Source organism: Heterocephalus glaber, unplaced genomic scaffold (genome assembly GCF_053883595.1).
Source record: "Heterocephalus glaber isolate CG9 unplaced genomic scaffold, H.glaber_assembly_v1.0 deba00001428, whole genome shotgun sequence".
In the NCBI taxonomy this organism is placed as follows: domain Eukaryota; kingdom Metazoa; phylum Chordata; class Mammalia; order Rodentia; family Bathyergidae; genus Heterocephalus; species Heterocephalus glaber.
In genome coordinates this window covers 20944176-20965822 of record NW_028258293.1, presented here as the reverse complement: position 1 = coordinate 20965822, position 21647 = coordinate 20944176, and the positions used below count along the sequence as shown (strand labels likewise).

Below are 21647 nucleotides of genomic sequence, written 5' to 3'. Positions count from 1 at the left end.
CAGAGGGGAGATTTCACTTTATTTTATATCAGTCTCACAAATAATCCCAACACAACCATAAACATTGAGCAGATAACGTGCCCTTGCAGAGAGGCCTGGCAACAGAAGGAAGGAGGAATCCAGTTCATCTCCTCCATGTCCCCAGCCTAGAAAGATATTTCTATTACACAAATATGAGGGCAGCTGATGTACCGGGTAATCTATATGATGGACAATCTGAGCTAAGAAATAGAAAATCATACCAGGTGGGGTCTGTGCAGGGCAAGGAAATAGAAAAGTCAGAAAATACTCATTCCTCAAATGAGTCAGGCATAGAAATACCAAACAATAAAAATATTTTTCAAACTTCCTGTACTTGAGGTGGGCATCTAATAAGGAATTAGATAGGTCTGGTACTTCTTGGTGGTATCATTCCTGAAAACAGTGACCTGGATAACACATTCTTTCTCCCATACTCTGAGGCACAAGAATTTTCTAAGACTCTGGGAAGAAGTGACCTCAGCTTTTTGCCTTGCCAGCCCCCAAAAGTAGAACACTGGGAAGATGGAGGCTATCAAAGTAGTCAATTTGGCAACATCTGAAGAAGGTTAATGAATCTCTTGTAATTATCTTTGGACATTTTAAAGTGCTCTATCAAGCCTAGGGTTTAAAACATAATTATTTGGTTAGAGAATTTCAAGTGATTTGAATATATTGAAATTATGATATCCTAAGCCCACTTCATCTTAGCTGTTTTTATTCTCAAACTGGAAAATCACTAGCTGATTTTCTGAGACCAGAAGGATCACTAAGGACCATCTGATCATCCTTATGATGCCACATAATCCTGAATGCAAAGGGCCAGGCTCAGGTGCATCTTTCCAGAACCTAAGAGTTCCTGGCCTCACTTAGTCCACAGGTAATCAAATAAGGATAAACCAGAAGGAAACTTCAACATGTCTCACTTGTGGCCAAGAGTCAAGGCTTTCAAGGAGGGAAGAGGGGTGAAGAATTCTAGCGCCATCCTAGGATAAGAACCAGGCCAAAGTGCTGACATGATAGGTAGGGGAGAAGTGTAGAGAGGCCTTGGTGGAAAGGAGTAAGTCCTCCTAGGTAAGGAAATGGGGTGTAGCTGGAGGCAGGCTGAAAGCTGGCAATCCTAGGATCACTTCTGCCGAGCTTCAGGTGTTGCCTCCCCTACTGTGGGTAGCCTTGCTTAGGTTTTTGTTTTGCTACCTTTATTGAGGCTGATAGGAAAGGAGCCTGTGGAAAGACCCAGTGACAACTGACTGCCTGATTGTTCAAATGGGGGTCGCCAAATTCCCAGTTTTTAGGAGCTTCTGTGAGGCCAAATTCAGGGTTCAAAGAAATGTTTGGTAACTGAAGAATGTTTGGCAGTAACTGAACAATGAATGGACAAGATAGTTGGTGGTACATGGCAAGGTTCAAAGTGGGATCCATTAAACACCCTGCAAACTATAGCTATGAACCAAGTGTAGACCTGGGACTATCTTAAAGGAATACAGCTGGGTATTTTTCTGACTTGTCCAAACACTTTTATGACTGAACTGAATGGGAGATTCTATTACAGGTACCCTCAAGTTATGACTGGCCTGACATATGAACAACTTGGAAGATTCAGCCGCCTCGTTATGTATAGTATGTACCCAGGTAAATATCCAGATGTGAACTGATAGTTTGTAAGTCAAGGGTCCACTGTCCTAGTGTGCCTAAACTGACACCTGAAGAAACAACAACAACAACAAAAAAGCTTAAAAACACTCCCAGGATTTCCCCAACCCTTCGAGAGGGTCAGGCAATACTGCCCAGTTATAAAAGGTTGTTCTTAATACTACCAGCTTCCCTGCATCTGAACAAAGCTGAGGAATTTCCCAATCCTCAGTTCCCTGCCTGGAAGCTTCACTCTGTGCCTCCATTCCAGAAAGCTTTCCCCAGGTAGGCCTCACCATCAATTACTCTACTCAGTCTTCTCCCTTCTATTCTAACCCTGCTGTGGGTTTTTTCATTTTCTTTCTCTACCCCTATTTCCAGATACTTGAGTCTCTTTCAGATACCTAACAGGCTGGGTTGAAAAACTGACTGGATCTTGGTGGTAATCAGTGTCTCACAGTAATGCCTAGATTATTTACTAAAGGCATCAGTGATGTGTCTCAGACAGGGATTAATATTCATCTGTCTGTGATCTCCTCCCCTTCCTCCTCTCCAAGAAGTTCACAGTGAAAGACTACCTCACTTCATCTCTGTACCCTCAGGTTTTAGTGCCAAAAGAAGGCCCTAAATGTAACAGTTTGGGTAGGGTACTTTTGGTGGGCTTGGCACCCAGGAAGGCAGTCTATTCAGATCCTCCTGGCATCTGTCTCCGAAACACACTCTTCCCCTACCCTGCCCTTTTCACACACTCTTACTCCTTTGTCTTCCTGTTAAGGCTTGAAAACAAATGAGGCAGCACAAGAGCCCTGGCTTGGAAATCAGGTCTGAGTTTTAGGTCCCTCTTGTCACTGATGTAATATATGAGTTTAAACAATTCACTTGCCTCTCTGGACCTTTAAATGAAGTGTTTGGAGTAGGCAACCACTCTAGGCTCTTTTAGATCAGTTCATACCTGAGAAATCAATGAATTAATCAGCAGAGAGTCTAATTCCAAGACAAAGGTTTCCTACACCTCTTTGAAACAGCTGAAAGAAGGTAAGTCAGGTTCCTATTTATTATATATTTAGCTATAGGAAAAGAAGCAGTGTATCTATGAAGAAATAGAACCTGGCAGCCTGTTTACTTGACTAATAAAAGCAAATTTTTGAAAGAAGCAGAGAAATAGGCCACAAGTGAGACCTGGCAGTGTCAAAAAGGATCTATTAAATTAAGTGATCAAAGGAGTAAAAAACAATGGCTGTAACCAGACAAGATCTCTAAGCACAAACTATAGTCTAGAGAGGTCTAGGGGAGAAGGAGCCCCTGGAGCATCTATTGGAAGGAAGGACTTGGTCCACAGCAAGTTGCTACGCATTTGGTTCAGAACCATCTCAATCTGTCACCCTGGTGTGTGCACACATGCAGACATCCTGCTGGGTGCAGTTATGCTTCTGAAGTGCTGCAATGAAAAAGAAACAGAAGAAATGACACCAAATTCAAGGACTTAGGCTGAAGACAAGCAAAGCATTGGTTTAAAAGCTGCTTATTTCCCCTACTGCTCTGTGTGGTATCATTACTGCTCACTCTGAATGATGGAATGATGAACTCAGAGCAGGCAGGGATAGATTGGTGGTATGACTGAAAGCCAAAGACAGGATAAAACCCACATACTCTCTGAGAACCCCCCAAGTCATGTCAAATGGATTGATTTCACCTGACCAATCTGGGCACTCACTTGTCTTCATTCAAAGAAACGGTCTCCACAAAAGGGATCTCTTCCTTATCAGTCTTCCCCATGATCAGTCGGTGCTTATCCAAGTTTATGATACACTAAAAACAAAAGAGAATCACTACTCACTATGGGTTCCCCATGTGAGAGGATCCCTGTCTCAGAAAGGAAGTATCAAAGGGAGAGTGGAGCCAATCCTACCTTCAGGGATCGGAGAGTCTGGAGACCAAGAGACAAGTTTTTCTCATTGTCCTCTAATAAAAACAAGATTAAGATTTAGCCATTTCCTTGATGTCAACCTGATCTCCCTTAGTCCATTCCATCCATCTACCATCCAGCAATCCACCCAGCCAATAAACAACAATTGAACATTTGTTATTAAGTAATTATATCATATAGTTAAAAAGTGATGGAATCAAGATTCAAACAGAAGGTTTTTTTTCACTGTAAAGAACAGAGGTATTTAAGTCAAAAATGAAGAATTTAATGTAGTATAAAATGTATGTGAAGTGTAGGAGGTGTGTTGGAAGTTATCAAGGGAATCATGAAAGGCATATGAGGATACTGTCCTCTGCTACTAACTAGTTCAGGGGATATTTTTGCCTGCACACAAGTTTGTGTTTGTTTTCTTGTTTCATGAATTTTTAAATTTGACTCCCATACTTGATTTTCTGATTGATTCTCAGCATTCCTTGGATGCAGCTATGGGCCCATCTGATATTTTGGAAGGCAAAATTGGGACAACTTCTATAGCACGGGAAAATGGGAACCTGGGATTTTTAAGAGGTCAATATTTACAGGCACAAGATCTCATGAGGGTTTATGTTAGGGTTTTTAAGTCCAGTCTTCAATTTTACTCACCAACCACAGCTGCTGGACAGTCCAGGCGGAAGGAGCCCAGGGTGATCACTAGATGCTCAATCTGACCCACTACCTTAAGATGCCGGGGCAGAGAAAACTTTTCTCCTTCATACTTGTGAGATTTAACAAGCTCCTTGAGTCTGCATCAGAGAGAAGGGTACCGGAATCCCGTTGGCAGAGGTTTCTCATAGAATCTGGCAATACCTGCCTTCTGATCCAGGACTGGAATTCTCTAGGGATTTCCTGGGACTAATACACCAAAAAAGAGCTAGGCAGCCTATACTTGTTTCAGTACTCTGTCCTAAACATGCCAGGGAGATAGTAAAAAGAAAAGACTTATTTCCTATTTTCAAATAGTTTATGTCACTACCTGCATTGATAAAGGAGGGGAGTAGATACACTGAGAGAGTTCTATCCTATGCTACACCATAGCATCCCTACCTATGTGTGAGACAGTTTGGTTAACATGTCCTTTTATCCAACTGTGGGTAATAGCTACCAGAGAGGGGAGGTTAACCCTAATTTTAGAAAATGCTTTGTTCAATGTCTAATTTCTCCTTCTCCTTTATATTTTAATCTATCCTCATCAGTTTAGTGGTGGCAAGGACATATTTGGAAAGTGCACTGATATTGGTATCAGCAAGGAATATTATGGAGAAAGTTTTTATTGATTTGACTTGTCTATACAGGAGAGGAAGGAAAGGAATAGCACCAAGATTTCACATAGTTACATAAGCTGATTGGAATAGTTAGCACTCAGGATATTATGGGTTGGTGGATAAGTACTTAATTATGAACCTTCTGTGCCAATACTTCTGCTTTCTTCCATTTCCTCTCTTTTGGCGTTACAGCGCATCCAAAAGAAAAATAATTGCAGTTTTACAGATGATGATTAATTCCCTTGGAATCATGGCAGTCTGCTGTCTAATTATGCATCAGGACATTATTAGGCTTTTCTGGAACCCCATACCTCATTTCTGCACCACATAAAAGCTCAGGATTCTTCCCCCAAGAACATTTGAGTCCTGGACTCCCCTATCCCTACCCTAAAGAGCAACGCACAAAACCCCAGAAAAAATTTTAGTCACAGGGATGGTGAGGGGTACAGGGTAGAGGACAGAGTGGCACAGAAGGAATACATCATGCGGTAGGCACACTGATTATACAAATGAAGCTCTGTGTAAGCCCTACATAAGAATATGGATATCTTGACTATAGCTCAGAATGGCCACTGTGTCTGTCTTGATGATTACTGCATTACAGAGATTTGGGCCAGGGGAATGATTTATTGTACTTGGGACTGGAGATAATGAAAAGTAATATGGATTGATCACACTGATTCCTGGCTAAACCTCAGAGTCCATCTGATACTTTAGAGGAAAGAGTAGAAAGAAGGAAAGAAATAAAAGTAGAGGCTGAGAAAAAAAAGTAGAGGCTGAATGAAAAGGAGATAAGACCCAGAATGGCTTTCTGATTAAAAGAGGGAGAACCTAATTCCAGCTATTAAAGAACTGAAGACATTCAATATACCAGATGTCTGCCTCACACTCCATCCCCAGCACAGGCAACAAGAAGATCTGATGTTATCTGCTCTTCACAGAGAGGAAAAGAACTACGAAATTCCCAGTTAATCACCCCCTGAGAATAGCAAGAGCAGCCTTTTCTCAGTTCTCACTAATGGTTCTTGGGGACAGGCAGTGTATCCTCCAGAAGGGACCTGAGAAAACTAGCGCCAACCATATCCCCACTTTTACTCATTTGAGGCAAAACAATGGGGCACTTATTTCTAATCTGTGTCTTGTGGGCCAAGGCAGGGCATACATGCAACCAGCAGTGTCATACGCTTTCATTCCAGAATCCAGATGTCTCTGCTCATAACCTAAGAGGAGTTAACAGAAAGCCCAGTGCTTTCCAGCTTACTGATCTCTCCCAGTCGCCTGATAGCCTACCACTTTCTTGTATGCTAAGGACTCAGTTCCAGCTGAGATCTGAATATTTCTCTTTTTGCTTCTGTGGAGACCCTCACCATCTCTAGTTTCAAAAGAGATTCAATGAAAAAGTCCATTCACACCTGACTTCCACACATCACAAGTGGCAACTTACCCCAATCTGTCCACACAGGCTGAGGATATGAGATTATATTGACAGCCTGTGTCAACCAAGGCTTTCACATCCTTTCCAGCACACTGTGGGATTGAAGCATACTGTTCAGTAGGAGGCAGAGAAGTAAAAGGGAAGGGAGATGTGGAAAGCAAGCAGCAGATGTCAAATGAAAGGGTTGGAGAGCATCCTCCCACTATGGGTTGATGGTGTCCACTGCTAAATCTGCCACTAGTTCTGTTTCCTGCTGAATCCAAGGCTAACAAAACATTCCAAAGGACTTCTGGTGTTTCATTCTATACACCAAGTAGCTATTAATCTTTTAAAAAATCACATTCCCCTTTGTAAATCTAAGGAAAGCCTTCGTCCTTCTCATAAAGATGGACATGTATACAAACATTGCATACACGTACAGTGTTGCATGGAGTGTCCTCTTGAAAATTCACTTATAAATTCCATAAGACTTACAATCTATAAAGTTTGGAGGATAGAGCCTATTATTCATCACAAAGGGGCCCAAAACCTACTTTCCAGAGAACCCTGGAAAAGCTATTCTCTGAACATTACCTGGCAAGAAACCAAAATCATGTCATCATCCTCAGACTTCTTTAGTCCTTCAGACTTAGCCTGGTTGAGTTTGTTGGTCTTGGAGGCCCAAGGAACACGACTGCTTCGGAGCTTAGACAGGTTGGTTTCCATGAGGCGCCTCTGCAGAATGTTATGAGGTTGCTTGAAGAATATAAAACAGGCTTCTTAGTGACGGGCCACTTCCCCATTCTCCCATTGTCCCCCAAGTATCACAGAAATAATGAAGGAGCCTCATGAAATTGAACTCTATCTTTGCTTATTTATTTATTTTTCCTTCATTAATATTGTCAGCCAGGTACTATAAACCAATTTGCAATAGGCCACCCTGAATGAATGAAAGAGCAAGGTATAAAACTGGGGAAATGGGGATAGGGTTAGTTCAGCAGAACTGGCAGATGCTGTTGATGCTGCCTGCTGCCTTCCCTCTCCTTGTAAAGGAATTTCAGAGGAAAAGTGGCTTTAGTCTGAAATAAGTGATCTCTGGATCTTCCAAGTGACTATAAATCTGTAGAAGTGGCAGTTTATTCCCAGAAGTTACAGAAACTTAGCACTGGTATTCAGAAGCTCTGCTTACTTTTATGACAAGTCACTCCTTTACGGTCTTATCTTTTATACCTAGTCTGTAGATGTCTTAGTGGCCTGGCTGTACTGTGAGTTGAATCACCCATAGGGCACACGGGGTGGGAAAATTCATACCTGCTGAGCAAGCCTCTTAACATACTTTGTAACTTGGTAGAACCACAGAAATCATCTTCACTGACATCCTCTTGTCCTATATTGTCATCCATTTCCTCCATCCCTTTAATAGGGCAAAAAGTGGGGGGGTATACAGACAGACATTGCCCAAGAATCAGAAGATTATATATGCCAGGATACTTAACATTAGGAAGCAGAATGAGGGGTGTAAGTTCAAGTCTGCTCTTTGATAGAGCTTAGGAGAGTTTCTTGTGCAGATATATTCATGCTCCACCATTACTAGTTGGTGGTCTCCAGAAAGTTTAAGATATCTTTTGATAAGAAGTCATTTGACCTGAGAAACTTGTATATACAGGGCCGGGGATTTAGCTCAGTGGTTCCCCCGCCTGTCTTGCATGTGCAAGGTCCTGAGTTCAATCCCCGGTACCAAAAAAAAAAAAAAAAATTTCTATATACAACCATCCATGCCAATTTTACAGTAACATTTAAAATCCCTGAAAGGATAGAGGTTAGCCTCAAGGTTACCATATTCCTTCTCTAATTCTAGGGGGAAGGGAGTCATTCTCAGAAGCCCAGGGCCTAGAATGTGTCTGGGGAAGGTGGTAGCATTCGTGGTCTTCATTATCTGTCACAGATTTCTAAGGAAGGATGGAGTCAGAGCTGTGACTCATTTCAGCCCTGGTTAGTTGAAGAAATGGATTCCCAGAATACTGATTCATGGGGAAAAAAAAAGTCCTAAATTAAATTCTTTGGGAAAGGAAAGGGAGAGACACTTTTAAAGAAAATGAGAACTTCTTAGCTTGATAAGGGATTATAGGGAGTGCTAACTCTGTCAGATTTTGTGATGCAATAGTGAGAGAATGCTTTGCTCCTCAAAAGAAAAAAAAGTTTTCCATTCTAATCTCTCTAATAAGCCTGGATTCCTAGATCAAGCCATATCGAAGGTACTGAAACAGGGTATTTGTTTCTGTTGAGTTCATGCTTAGCAAAATCAACTCAGATAAATTGGATGTGTAGAAGTGAGGATTGAAAGTGGCTCCAAGGCCGCCTAATCAATGACCTCTCACCTGAAGCTTGGGGCTCTACCACATTGGTTCTGGTGAACACAAATTTACCTAGTTATTCTTACCCTTTCAAAGGAGTTAAGTCATCAATAGATAAATGAGGAAAGTTCTGAAATTATTCTCCTTGAAGTAATACTCCTTCTGTATTCCTCCCTTTCTCCTGGATCCTTCCTCCACCAGCTATGGGGGAGAAAATTCACCCATGAAACTTCAGATCCTGCCTCCTTAACTCTCATGATCCTCTAATCACTGTAATAGTCTTTAAAAAAAAACCCCTAAACTATGTCTACTTCCTGATACTCTATATTCTTCACTGAGATCACTTCTGACCCCACAACACCAATAATAATCTCCTAATTCCCAAATTCAGTAGACATTTTTCAGCCCTAATTTTATTTAACTTCTCTCAAGCATTTGGCCTTGCTTGACTTTTCCTTTATTTGTTCTTTTCTTTGGTGACAAAAGTTAGTATGCTTTTAGCACAAACACATGGTAAATGTAAAATATTCAAATATCACTGAAGTATATAAAACTGAAGATGAAAACCTCCCCAAGATCTCCCAACCCCTATAAATATACAGAACCCTTATAAATATATAAGTCCTAACCCTTATAAATAATTTTGAAGTATGTCCTTCCAAAACACAACTTTATAAAATATCCAAATGTCAGATCATACTATCACACTTCTGAAATGTTCTATTTTTATTTAATATATGAAAGGCATTTTTCTATGTCAGTACTTACAGTTGTTTTCACTCACTCTCATAACTTTCATATTTCCAAAAAGTATTCGGGGATAGAAAATTCACAGCCAACAAACCCATATGAACCTCAGAGATGTTTTTCTTTGCCCATTTCATTATACCCACAAGTTTTACCTATGCTCCCACCAGAATTTCACAAAAATGATAGTTAAAGGAATAAGAAAAGCCCAAACCCACAAATACAAAAATAACAGTTAGGGAAACAAGAAAAAAATATATTAGATGTTGACAAAATTCTGGGATCTGAACAGCTGACAGAAAAACAGTAATTGACCCAGTCTAGCGAAAGCTGAGCGCTCACATCATTTTACTTCAGAAAATGCTGAAGTGACAGAGACTGCCAGCTGCTCATTAAAATCCTTCTCATCCTCCTCCCAAGCAGATACCCGGATTATGTTTTCTTTTTTGCAGTTAGGCATAAGTTCCAGAGGATGGGATTTGAGAAGTGACACGTTCCGCTTCCAGGACTGGCTCATAAAACTCTTTTCAGCATACTTCTCTATATTCTTTTCCCCTACTGGCTGGCTGGAGTGGAAACCTAGGATAACCTTTTTCTTAGAGGCCACATGTTAAAGACAAAAGTACCATTGTAACCCTGGATCCATAAATGACTGCATGGAAGAGGGCTGTCTTGCTGAGTTTTTCACTGGTATAGTCACCAAAAATCCAAGGATACTCAACTTCCTTAAATAAAACGTCATATTTACCCACATCCTCCCCTATACTTTAAATCATTGCTGGATTATGATACCTAATACACTGTAAATGCTATGGAAGTAATTGTTATACTGTATTGTTTAGGGAATAATGACAAGAAAAAGTATGTGTTCGGTACAGGCACACTTTTTTTCAAGTATTTTTATTCCACTATTGGTTGCATCTATAGATACAGAACCCATAGATACTGAGGGCTGACTGTACTATTACTTAAGAAAAACAATGATGTTTGAATATATATATTGTTTGAATCATATATATATCATATCATATATATTATATATATATATATGCAGAAAAGTCTGAAGGGTTACAGTTTACTGGAACTTGTACAGTCAGAGGGTGGTATTAGGTTTGGAAATAGTTTAAAGCCTGCATAAGACTCCTATTTGACTCAGACAACTGGGAAACACACTAAAAGTTTACTCTTTTTCTCAGAGTAAATCAAAAGACTATTTGATAGTTTGTCTGGGCTTTCAGATTTCTACAGCAGCTAGTACTGTAGAGTTTCATACTTAAGAACTTAAGGACATGAGTTTAAAGATTGAAAGGGCTCACACAGAGCCTACAATAATGAAGGAGAAAAGATCCACATCCAGATTTCACGTCTCTGTGGGAAACACAAGTGAAAAAGATTCCAAAAAGAAAAGGATAATCCAAACACAAAGACTTAGGAATCAGAATGTTACAGCACTACTCAATAGAAACAATGGATGCTAAAAGACAACGGAATTGTATTTTCAAAAATCTGAGAGTACATAATATCTACATCAAGATTTAACAAAGATATTTCCGGTACATCCTCAAGAAGCTACTGAAAGACGCTCCAAAAAAGTGAGGGAAACAAACCAAAAAATAGAAAAGTATGGGCTCTAAGAAGTAAAGGATCCAATAGAGAAGAAAGACAAAGGAAATTCTGAGAATAGTATTGAAGGAAAAGTCCAGGATATAGGTTGTCTGTCCAGCCTCATGAGCAGCCAGTTCAAAACAAAATAAAGGATGTCTCTAAGAAAAAAATGAACTTACTAGATTACCTATATTTTTAAGGTTCTTACAGGAGATTTAAATTTAACATTGAAAATTAAGTACAAATAGCCCAAGGAAATTAATTTTGAGAAAAACAAATATTTATATAAGAAAAGAAACAATCATAGTATATTTGCCTCAGCTGTATATAATATGAACAGTCATAATAAATAAGCAGTAAATACAGATTTGACCCAAAACAATTATTTAGAAAAATATTAATAGAAGAAGGGATGTGATAGGAAGGTGTAAAAGAATGAAAATTTTCTCCCTTTTAGCAAAACCAATAGATAATTGTAAATCAATAAATCAAGAAGTAGCAGTATCATCATTTACTTAGAAACATGGTTATCCCCAACACAAGCAATGGCTTTACATTTAAGTTTTAAATTATATACGTGAATTTTAAAATAAAAATAAAAATATATGTCCCATAAAACAGGCAGGAGTTCAGTCCCAAGGAAAGCCAGATTATAGTGGTTTAAACGGAGGTTATTTTTTTTTCACATAATAAGAAGTCTGGAGGTAGGCATTGCTGACCTTAACTCAGCACATTAACAACTTCAGGGCTGCTGTCTTTGTAATTCCCTTGCTATACCCTCATAGTCATAAGACGGGTTCCCCAGCTGAAGAAATTACATCCATATTCAAGAAATGAGGAAAGAGGAAGGAACTACAGTACATTAGTGCTACTATTCCTTTTATCACCAAAGCAAAAACTTTCCCTGAAGTTCTCTCAGTGGTATTTTTGCCTGTATTTTTTATTCACATGGCCATTCCTTGCTGCAAGAGAGACCCTGGGACACAATTTAGCTTTCCTAATCTCTATAAAGAGGAGTCAGGCAGACAGAAAAGGGCTGAGAGGCCAGGGATTTAGCTCAGTGGTTCCGGCGCCTGCCTCCCAAGCGCAAGGTCCCAAGTTTGATCCCCGGTACCAAAAAAAAGGAAAAGAAAAGGGCTGAGAATGGGCGATAAGTTGGACAACCAACAGTGTCTGCCAGATCATGCAAAAACTAAAGTGCACGTGTACGCACACATGTGTGTAGACACATATGTGCACACAATGTAATTTAGACACCTAAAATGCTACATTACCGTATAACTAGCTTAGCACCTATTTCTCACACTTGCCCTACCCTCTGCATTTTATAAAGCAGCATATCCTTTATAGATATGTGAGTCTGTTTTATAAATATTCCTTGATTTAATGATTGAACTACTAATGGAAATTTAGAATTCTGGTTTGTTCTTGCAAACAATGCTGCCATAAACTCAACAGCCCATTTTTCTTGAAGCTCTCTTCTACTAACTCCTAAAACCACAGGCATGTGCCACCATACCTGGTTCCTTTGTTTATCTTTTAAAAAGTCAGTGTCCTTCATTGTTCTATTTTTTGTCTTTTTCTTACTCTACATATGGTCCCAGGGCAATTTTATCCACTTTTGTTGCCTTTATGATGATGACTCTATCTCAAGTTTAGATCTTATTCTTGAGTTTTAGACCCATAGATCCAACTGTCTTTTTGAACTTCTCTATTTAGACAGTCCATAAGCACTTCAATTTAACTTGTCCTATTGACTATTTGCATAAAATGGGCACTTCTCCCTCATGCCCTACATCGGTGTGTGACATTCAGCCTCCTTAACACCTCCTATGGTCCTCTTCATTTCTTCTCTTCCTGCTAAATTTCAGCATCTGTAATCGTGAAAAATTTAATGCCTCCCTTCCTCTACAGTGGTTCTCTTGCCAGTTGTGTTGAACAAAAATCCTCAATTTAGCATTCAAGATCATCCACTAACTACCACTCATCCTCCTTCCAAATCTCATATGCTTAATTATTCCTCCATGGCTTTCTTTCGGCAAATTACCACCTGTCACATATATTACCTTGAGCAAATCACTAATCTCCCTGAGCATTACTTTTCTCTAAGCCTTGCTTTCTTCAAGAGTATTAAAAGACCTTTGAGGCCGGGGATTTAGCTCAGTGGTTTTGCCGCCTGCTGCGCAAGCACAAGGACCCGAGTTCGATCCTCGGCACCGGAAAAAAAAAAAAATGTTTGAGTGCCAACTGTTGTTCAGTTTTAACATTCTGGGTACTTCCTTTCTGCAAAGTTAGTAGATGACAATGACTGGTTCTTTTATTTTCCTAAACTTCCGCCCCAAGACTGTTGGTGCTTTCTCTAAAATATATTTGGGGTCAATCCACTACTCTCCATCACCATTACCTCCAATCTAACCAAGCCACCATCATTTTTTTAATCTGTGCTGTAACAGCCTCCTAACTTGTCTTCTGTCTTTTCTTTTACCTTTTTCCAACACATTCTCTACAGAACCAGAGTAGGTTTTTAAAAATACAAGTCAGATCTTACACTCCCTTACTCCAAACTCTTCAATGGCTTTCTATTGTTCTTCAGACAAAATTCTAACTTCTGTCATGGTCTACAAGGATCTGCACCATGGGGCCACTGCTACTCACTTCAACTTCTACACATATATTGTTCTCTACTTCATTTATTCAGCTCCATCTTCACTTGTGTCCTCGCTCAAAAACCTTTTCCCATTCCAAACCCTTTGTACTTGTTGTCCCCTCTGCTGGAAATGTTTTCCAACACTTAAAATAGTTAGCTCACTCTTATCTTCCAGATCTCAGCTCAGACACCTTCCTGACACCTTCCGTGCTCGGACACAACTTCCCTGACCACACTATTTAAACTAGGTACTCTTAGCTCTTTTATTAGTAACATATCCCATATCCCATATTTCTTTCATAATAATTATAAATCTAGAATTATTTTATTTGTTTTCTATTTCATTCTTCTCACCAGAATGTTAATTTTGCAACAGCAAAGACCTTGGCTGTCTTGATCTCAGCTATATTCCCAGCTCTCAACACAATACTGAATGAACAAATCTTGAGCCCTTTCTTCTTCAAAAACGTCTGGGGCCAGGGATTTAGCTCAGTGGCACTGAGCCTGCCTCACAAGTGCAAGGTCCTGAGTTCGATCCCCAGTAGCACACACACAAAAAAAGACTGCCTGATTTCTTGACTGTCTAGTTCTTACTTTCATAATCCCTTCAACTATTCTATATTATTTCTCTTTTTTTATTTCATATATTAAATATTTTACATTATTTATATTCTGAATCCTTGACTGTTGCTTTATAAATGTGCTTAGGTGGTTTACATCTATGTTTATTGAAATAGTGACTCTCCAACAGCCGTCCTCAAGTCCTTTAAGATTCACACTAAAAACCAGGTGTAATAATGTGTGCCTTTAATCCCAGCACTTTGGAAGGCTGAAGTTGAAGGACTGTAAGTTTGATCCCAGGCTGGGCAACTTAGCAAGACTGTGTCTCAAAATAAAAAATAAAACAGGGATGGTGATGTACCTCAGTACAGTGCTCTGGGTTCAATCCCCAGTACCACAAAAAATAAAAATTTAAAAAAATACATAGTACTAATTAGCTAGGTGGATGCTGCAGGTGCCCCAGTGGCCTTTAGGACATAATTCTCAAGTCATCTTCCTGACATGGATTCCACTTTATGCTAAACCTCAACACGTCAGCTACTAATACAAAGACTTCCTGGTTCTCTATTTCTTGACCCTAACCAGGCAAGTTCAAATGTGCTCTTACCATCACTGTCAAGAACTTCTAAAGGAATAGGGCACTGTGGGGAGTGCTGTATTCTGGGAGAAAGTAGCTGATGTTCCTCATTCTGCCACTCATGTTGCTTAAACATCTCTTCAACCCAGCTGTAGAGTAGGAAAACAAATGAGGTAAGAGGAGACAGACTACCCTTAAAGGTGCCACAGAATCACAATTTGAGCAAGAATTTCTAAAGCCACTTTTTCAATCCCTTTACCCATGCCATACTGAACCCAGACAGAAACAAATGGATTTCTGGGGTCCACAAAGCAGACCAGATTGAAAAACAGGGGAAATTACAGAGATCTGCTTTCTTTGTAGCATTTACTCCCCCAAGAGAAATCCAAGATCTCTAGTTAGCAATACATCCATAACTAAAGATAGGTAGAACAGGGGTCAGCAGATATGTCTCACTTGGCAAATGCATCCTGTTACCTATCTTTTATATGTTTTATAGCACACCTAATCCCAGCTACTTGGGATGCTGAGGGAGGCAGATTACAAGTTCAAGCCTAGCTTGGGCGGCTTCACGAGACCTTATCTCAAAAAGGTGGATAGGCTGGGGATGCAGCTTAGTAGTAGTAGAGCGCTTGCCTAGTATGCACAACACCCTGGGTTCAATTCCCAGCACTGCAAAAAAAAAAAAAAAAAAAAAGGGTTTATTAGACCACAACCAACCCCATTTTCTTAGTATCCATGTCTGATTTTGCACTATAAGAGCAGAGATAAATAGATGAGATGAATAGTCCAGCCTATGAAGCTGAAAATATTTGCTATCTTATCCTTACAGAAAGTTTTTCTAAACCCTGACTGAGAGTAGTATTTAAGAGCACTTCCTTTGAAGTCAGACAGAACTGATTTCAAGTTAGTAAGTATCTCATAATGCTTTTGTCAGAATTAAGTGAAATGATCTATATAAAGCATTTAACACCATGTCAGATATAAACACTCAAATGTTATATATATATATATATATGTTATATATATATATATGTATATATGAATTTTAAATTCTCATGCATAGGCCAGAATTGAAGCTGCATACCATTCACTTTTTTCCCCCTAAAAGGGTCTGAAATCCTATTCAATTTTAGTTCTCATGTATCAGCTATACACAAACACAGTCTTCGGATTCAAGCCCAATATCTATTTATCTATCTATCTATCTATCTATCTATCTATGACCTTGTAAATCTAAAAGGGCACTGCTATCTGTGCCTTGTCTTTCTTACTAGCTGAATACCCAACATGTGACCCATTCTACCCTTTGGGAACAGACAAACTGTCCTTGGGTTTGCAGTTGTTTGAAAACATATGGGAGTCTACCTGAGGCAGGCTGTCACAGTGCCCCAGGTCCTCTGCGTTCTGTTTCTTTGCCTTTGTTCCATGATCCAATGGACATGTCATTTCAAAGAAAGCAGCCTTATTCTTGATTGTTATCTGCTTTGTGGATTAGTCTGAAATGGAGGTTTGTCAGCTAAACACAGAGACTGCATTTTTGTTAGAAAGGATTCACATATGGGTGGAGAAGATAACTGGTAAAATTCTTACTCTGAGGTTCTACAGAGCACACACACACCATGGAGGCAGCATTCTCTCCATTCCACCTCACAGCCCGCTGCTCACAGGGAATGGTGAAGCTGTTGGTCTCCACCCTTATCATACCAGGCCAGAGTAAGAATGCCTAATGCCCTTCTGTGCTCTTACTAACATTTTTGTCAAAGAGCACAGGGTGCCTGGTAGTGGTATTTATCTTCCTGTGGAATGTTTACCAACATCCACATCCCAAGCTCAACGTTCAAAAATCAAACTCATTGTTATTCCCTATCCCCAGCCTGTTCCCCCTGTGGTGTTATCCATTTCAATGACAACTGTTTCTTCTACTTGCTAGATCAAAAACCTTGAGGCAATCCTTACCTACTCTTTCTTTCAGAGTCTTCATTCAATCCATCAACTAAATTTGCCAGCTTGACCTTCAAAATATATTCAGAATTTGATCTTTTTTTTTTTTTATTTTTGGTACCGGGGATCGAACTCGGGTCCTCGAGCTTGCGCAGCAGGTGAATTTGATCTTTTTTGTTCCCTTCATAACTACTACATTGCTCTGGGGCACCATGGTCTCTCACCTGGATTACTGTAGAGTAATCTCCCAATCAGTCTCCCTGTTTCTAGCCCTTCTGTGATCTAATCCACACAGTAGCCTGAGTAATGTTTTTTATAAAGTAAGTCATGTCATGTCAGCCCTCTGCTCAAAATCTTTCACTGGTTTCCCGTCTCAGATTAGAAGACAAATGCCTGAAAAATGGACTACAAGGCCCTAAGTCTACATGTCTGATGTTATCGCATGTCACCTTCCCCTTGCTCATTTTACTCTAGCTGCACTAGCCCTCTCATAGTTTTTCAATCTCATCAAGCACACTGGATGTCAAGGCCTCTGCACTTGCTGTTCATTCTGCCTAGAAGAATATTCCTTCCATAGATACTCTGCTCCCTCATTTCTTTTCCTATCCCCTTGAATGCACTCTTTTATCAGAAAGGCCTTCCCAGACCATTTTGTAAAACATAGCAAGCCTTTATCCACCTAACCCTGGCCACTGTCCTCCCTACTGCCCTTACTCAGATTCATTTTCTCCATAATACTGATTATTACCTGATACATATTACACACACACACACACACACACACACACACACACACACGGGGTTATTACTGTTTTTTGAGACAGGGTCTCTCTATGTAGTTCAGGCCAGTGTTGAACTCACTATGTAGTCCAGGCTGTCCTTGAACTCATGGTGACCCTCCTGCCTCAGCCTCCCAAGTGATAGGATTACAGCCATGCACCACCACACCCAGCTTATTTACCTGATATATTTACTTAATTTTATTTTTCTCCTCTTCCCACAAGAATACAAGTTACATGAGGGTGGGATCTCTGTTTTGGTTCACTATTTTATCTCCAATACTCAAATTATTGCTTGACATGTAATAGGTGGTCAATAGATATCTGTGTAATAAATTAACTAATCTTCCCTGTCTTTCTCCCTAACTTATAAACTCCATGTCAGAGAAACTTTTATTTTTATTTATGTAGTCCCAGCACCACCTAGACTATCTGCTGAACACAGGAAGTCTTCAGACAATGTTCGTTATAACTAGGATGCAGTGCAGTTCAGGAAATTTTCATGCTTCCCTTCTAAGGCTCCTAAGTTCTCTGGCCCAAGACTTGTGGCATGGGACACCACCCTAGGCTGCTCTGGATCAGGTATTTCAGATCAGGAATTTCATGGTCAGTTTGCCTTACTATCTGCTACCATCCTTTTTTTAGTCTCTATTCCTAATTCTAGTCAATTTGGCTAAAGCATTTGGCTATATGCAGAATCAGTTATAGAGAAGAAAAACCCTCTCTCTACTGCAGACAAGGATATGGCCTAATGGACACAGTTTAGTAACAAGGTCACATATAAGAGATAACATACAACATACTATTTTCTAAAATTATGCCTTTAGCACAATGAGAAAAACTTTTATGAACCTAGTAGCTGAAATAAGAGAAATTAGAATAGACAAAATGTCAAGAATGAAGATGTTAAGAGCCAAGATATATCATGTAAAGGTACAAATTCCCAATGATGAATGTCATCATATTGTGTATCTAAAATGTACCAATAAACTTAATGAATTAAAATCTTCTCAGCCATGATGTGTAAATAATGACCAAAAAAAAGAATGAAGATGTTTTCCTCAAGCTTCATCAAGATTTTATTTTAAAAAATGCCCAGGCATGGTGGCACAGGCCTGTAATCCCAGCATGGGGGAGGCTGAGGGAGGAGGATCACCTTCAGTTTGAGGCCAGCCTGGGCTACATAGTGGGTTCAAGGCCAGCCTGAACTACATAGTGAGACCTTGTCTCAAAAAAACAAAAACAAAATTTTTTTTAAAAGATTAAAAAGTAAATATATTACTCAGCTCTCTGGCTTTAGTTCTTAATCTAATACAAAATAAACAATACAATGAAAGGAAAAATAAGAGAGCCAGACATAAGAAATAAGATTAATAGGGCCGGGGATTTAGCTCAGTGGTTCAGCCTCCTGCCTCGAAAACGCAAGGTCCTGAGTTCAATCTCCGGTACCAAGAAAAAAAAGAAATAAGATTAATTTCCACAACAGACTTTGTAGCAGCCAACTCCACACACATAAGGATTGGGCAAAGGCATCTTCCTAGGGCCAAGAGATCATGACCATCTTGAATTGCCTATGGTGCCCTTTGCCAACCCAAAAAGGGCTAGCAAGCTGGTATTGAAAGGGGAACATTATAGAAGCAGCATAGTATAAAGTAGATAATTCAGAAAAGCCAGCAGCATAATTCAAATAGTTACTAGGATGAGGAAAAACAAATCACTGTCTTCACACTGCTCAAACCCCAGTCATGAAAGCTAATTTGTCTTCTCTCCTCATACCCTCCCTTTTTCTGTCCCCTTTCTGTTGAGACTGTCCTGTAAAACTACTTCAAATATGAACTATTCAATTAATTCTAACACCCTCCAAATTTAACTTCTAGAGAGGGGAAAATAGAGTCAACATTGGTCTAGCCTATCAGATGTATTTATAAAGCAGAGTGACAAGAATGTACTTCTAAGATTACTTGGAAGATTGTACTGAGGCTGCAAAATCAGCTCCAAGAGAGCTTAAAATATGTTGTCTCACCCCAGCACTTGCATCTCTCCTAGTCCTGCCCGGGTTTCTGTGACCTGTTCTGACTATTCTGTGCAATCACTTGCACATTAAAGGTGTGAGAAGAGTGAAAGAGGGAAATTAATTCCAGGATAATGGGTACAGAAAGTGTGAACCATGGTTCAGGGCTTCATAGTCAGTTATCATGTGTCACATGTATGGCAATGCCCTACTTCTGGAGAATGCATCCTCTTTGCCGCCTTATGATATGTTCTATGCTGTCAGCTCCTGGTGGGTCAACTGTGACAGAATAGTCAGAAAAGCAAATGGGATTTTTTTTTTTTACATAGCATGAAATAGTAAAAGCAATCCTAGGAAAGACGCTGAGATAGTTCTTTGATGTGTGGGGGGTGGCAGGGTGGGGTCTTTAATGATGCAGGACAACCAAATGTCAATTATCTTAAATCCAACATGAAAAAAGTTCACATTGTAATTCTTCTCCCAATAATTCCCCCTTTATTGATTCCTAATGCTTCTAGGAACTAAAATTATTTTGGTCTAAAGGAAAGAAGACTTGGATCTGGTTTGCTAAATTAATCTAGACTGCTTTAAAGGTAAAAAGGGAAGAGACAGGAATACATTCCAATCACTCATCACTCTGGGTTAGCATGATCAAATCAACTATCCAGTGGCTTGTGCAGAAAATATAACTCAAAAAACAGAGCAAGATAACTGGAGTAGATTTCCCCTGCAAATAAGTAACTAATGGTAGAAAGGGAAAATCTGGTGTTGATATTGATATGTCATTAATTAAACAAAAAAAACAGACACAGAAGCTCTGTTCTCCATTGCCATCCTGGGGCAGAAATGGCACTTGGAGTGAACCAGGGCCAATAACCATATCCAAAATGAAACATTCCAAGAGCTCAATATATAAAAATACTGGAAAGATTATGTAGAGCACTTATTTCATTTGTAAAAGACATTTAATTAATGTTTCATAAATTATTCTCCAGATGAAGAAAGTGATTATGAACTCAAGAAAACCATCAAAGTACAAGAAAAATAGTCCAGATAAAACAACAAGGTTAAACATGGACCAGAACCATTACAATGACTGAGGGATGAGAATCCGATGCAGTTCCCTGGTAATCCTTAACCATCCACCCTTATTTTATAGATAGAGGGCAGCATGGTCTTTGAACCCAGGGGCCAGTCAGTCCTGGGCTTCTACTTAATGCCAAGAACAACGGTGCCAGAAGAAAGACTGCACTAGCCCCAGCTCCAACTACGTGAACACATTAGCTGGTCAATGAGATGGAACAGCCTGGCTTTCTCCCTCCACCCACTCCTTGGGGGCAGGGCTAGAGAAGGAGGAGAGATGAAAACGATGAAGAGCTGTTTGGGGTTCAGGGAACCTGGACATTCTACTCCTCTCGCCCCACTCAGGATGGAAGGTCAAAAAAGCAGATGGTTGCATAGGGCAACAGTAGACTTAACAAGTCATCTAGACATGGTGACTGTCAAGAACCTCCCTTTCCACTCTTTCTCACTCCCCATTTGTAGCCAGTCACCTCTATCAGGGTCATAGGGCTGACTGCGAGGCTCATATCCCACGAACCGAATGAATTCGGAATTAAGAATCAGCAGGAGAAAGGAGACTGAGGTCGAGAGGACAGGACTAGGTCTCCTCCTCCCGAGGGAGAAGGCGGAGAGGAGGGAGGGAGCAACCCCGGCGGGAGGATACTGGGGGTAGAGGATTCCCGGCCGAGCATCTGCTAGCTGCCGGTGACTCAGTGAAAGCGGCGAGGGTCGGGCTGGGGCCGCTCGGCGCTGAGGTGACCAGGCAGCGGGGACCCCGAGGCGGGCGCAGCCGCGGGGCTCACCGTGTCCTTAGACGAGCCCAGCTTCTTGAGGCCGTCCAGGGGCAGCAGGTCGGCGGAGTCCTTGTGGATGAACTGCACCGCTTGCTTCATCCGGCGCTGCTGCCGCAGCGACGCCGCCTCTCTCATGTCGGTCTCCTTGCGGCTGCCCTCGGTGAGGAGGCCTGAGTAAAACATCGCTGAGGCGCGCGCAGCCGAGCGACCCCGTCGCTCCTGGACTCCAGCGCCCTCAGCCTCGAGCTCCTCCAGCGCCGCAAACGCACCGCGC

General features: G+C 40.5%; 1 protein-coding gene across 1 annotated transcript; it reads right to left on the bottom strand.

Annotated features, from left to right (window-relative positions):
• Nrip3 (nuclear receptor interacting protein 3) lies at positions 1-21645 on the bottom strand. The gene is made up of 7 exons (XM_004851397.4): positions 21383-21645; positions 6887-7048; positions 6323-6405; positions 4220-4359; positions 3560-3612; positions 3365-3459; positions 1-3088 (listed from the first exon to the last, which is right to left on the bottom strand). Exons 1-7 carry the CDS (start codon positions 21554-21556, stop codon positions 3073-3075), a joined length of 723 nt encoding a protein of 240 aa, XP_004851454.1. The 5' UTR covers positions 21557-21645; the 3' UTR covers positions 1-3072.
• Positions 21646-21647: the final 2 nt, after the last annotated feature.

What these genes read in the sequence shown, in the direction of transcription:
- Nrip3 (XM_004851397.4), bottom strand. Translation starts at nt 21,556, where the DNA reads ATGTTTTACTCAGGCCTCCTCACCGAGGGCAGCCGCAAGGAGACCGAC. An exon ending in TGGGCTCGTCTAAGGACACG is followed by an intron (nt 7,049 to 21,382) that starts GTGAGCCCCGCG and finishes ATATTCTTCAAG; the next exon opens with CAACCTCATAACATTCTGCA. An exon ending in TGATTTTGGTTTCTTGCCAG is followed by an intron (nt 6,406 to 6,886) that starts GTAATGTTCAGA and finishes TCAATCCCACAG; the next exon opens with TGTGCTGGAAAGGATGTGAA.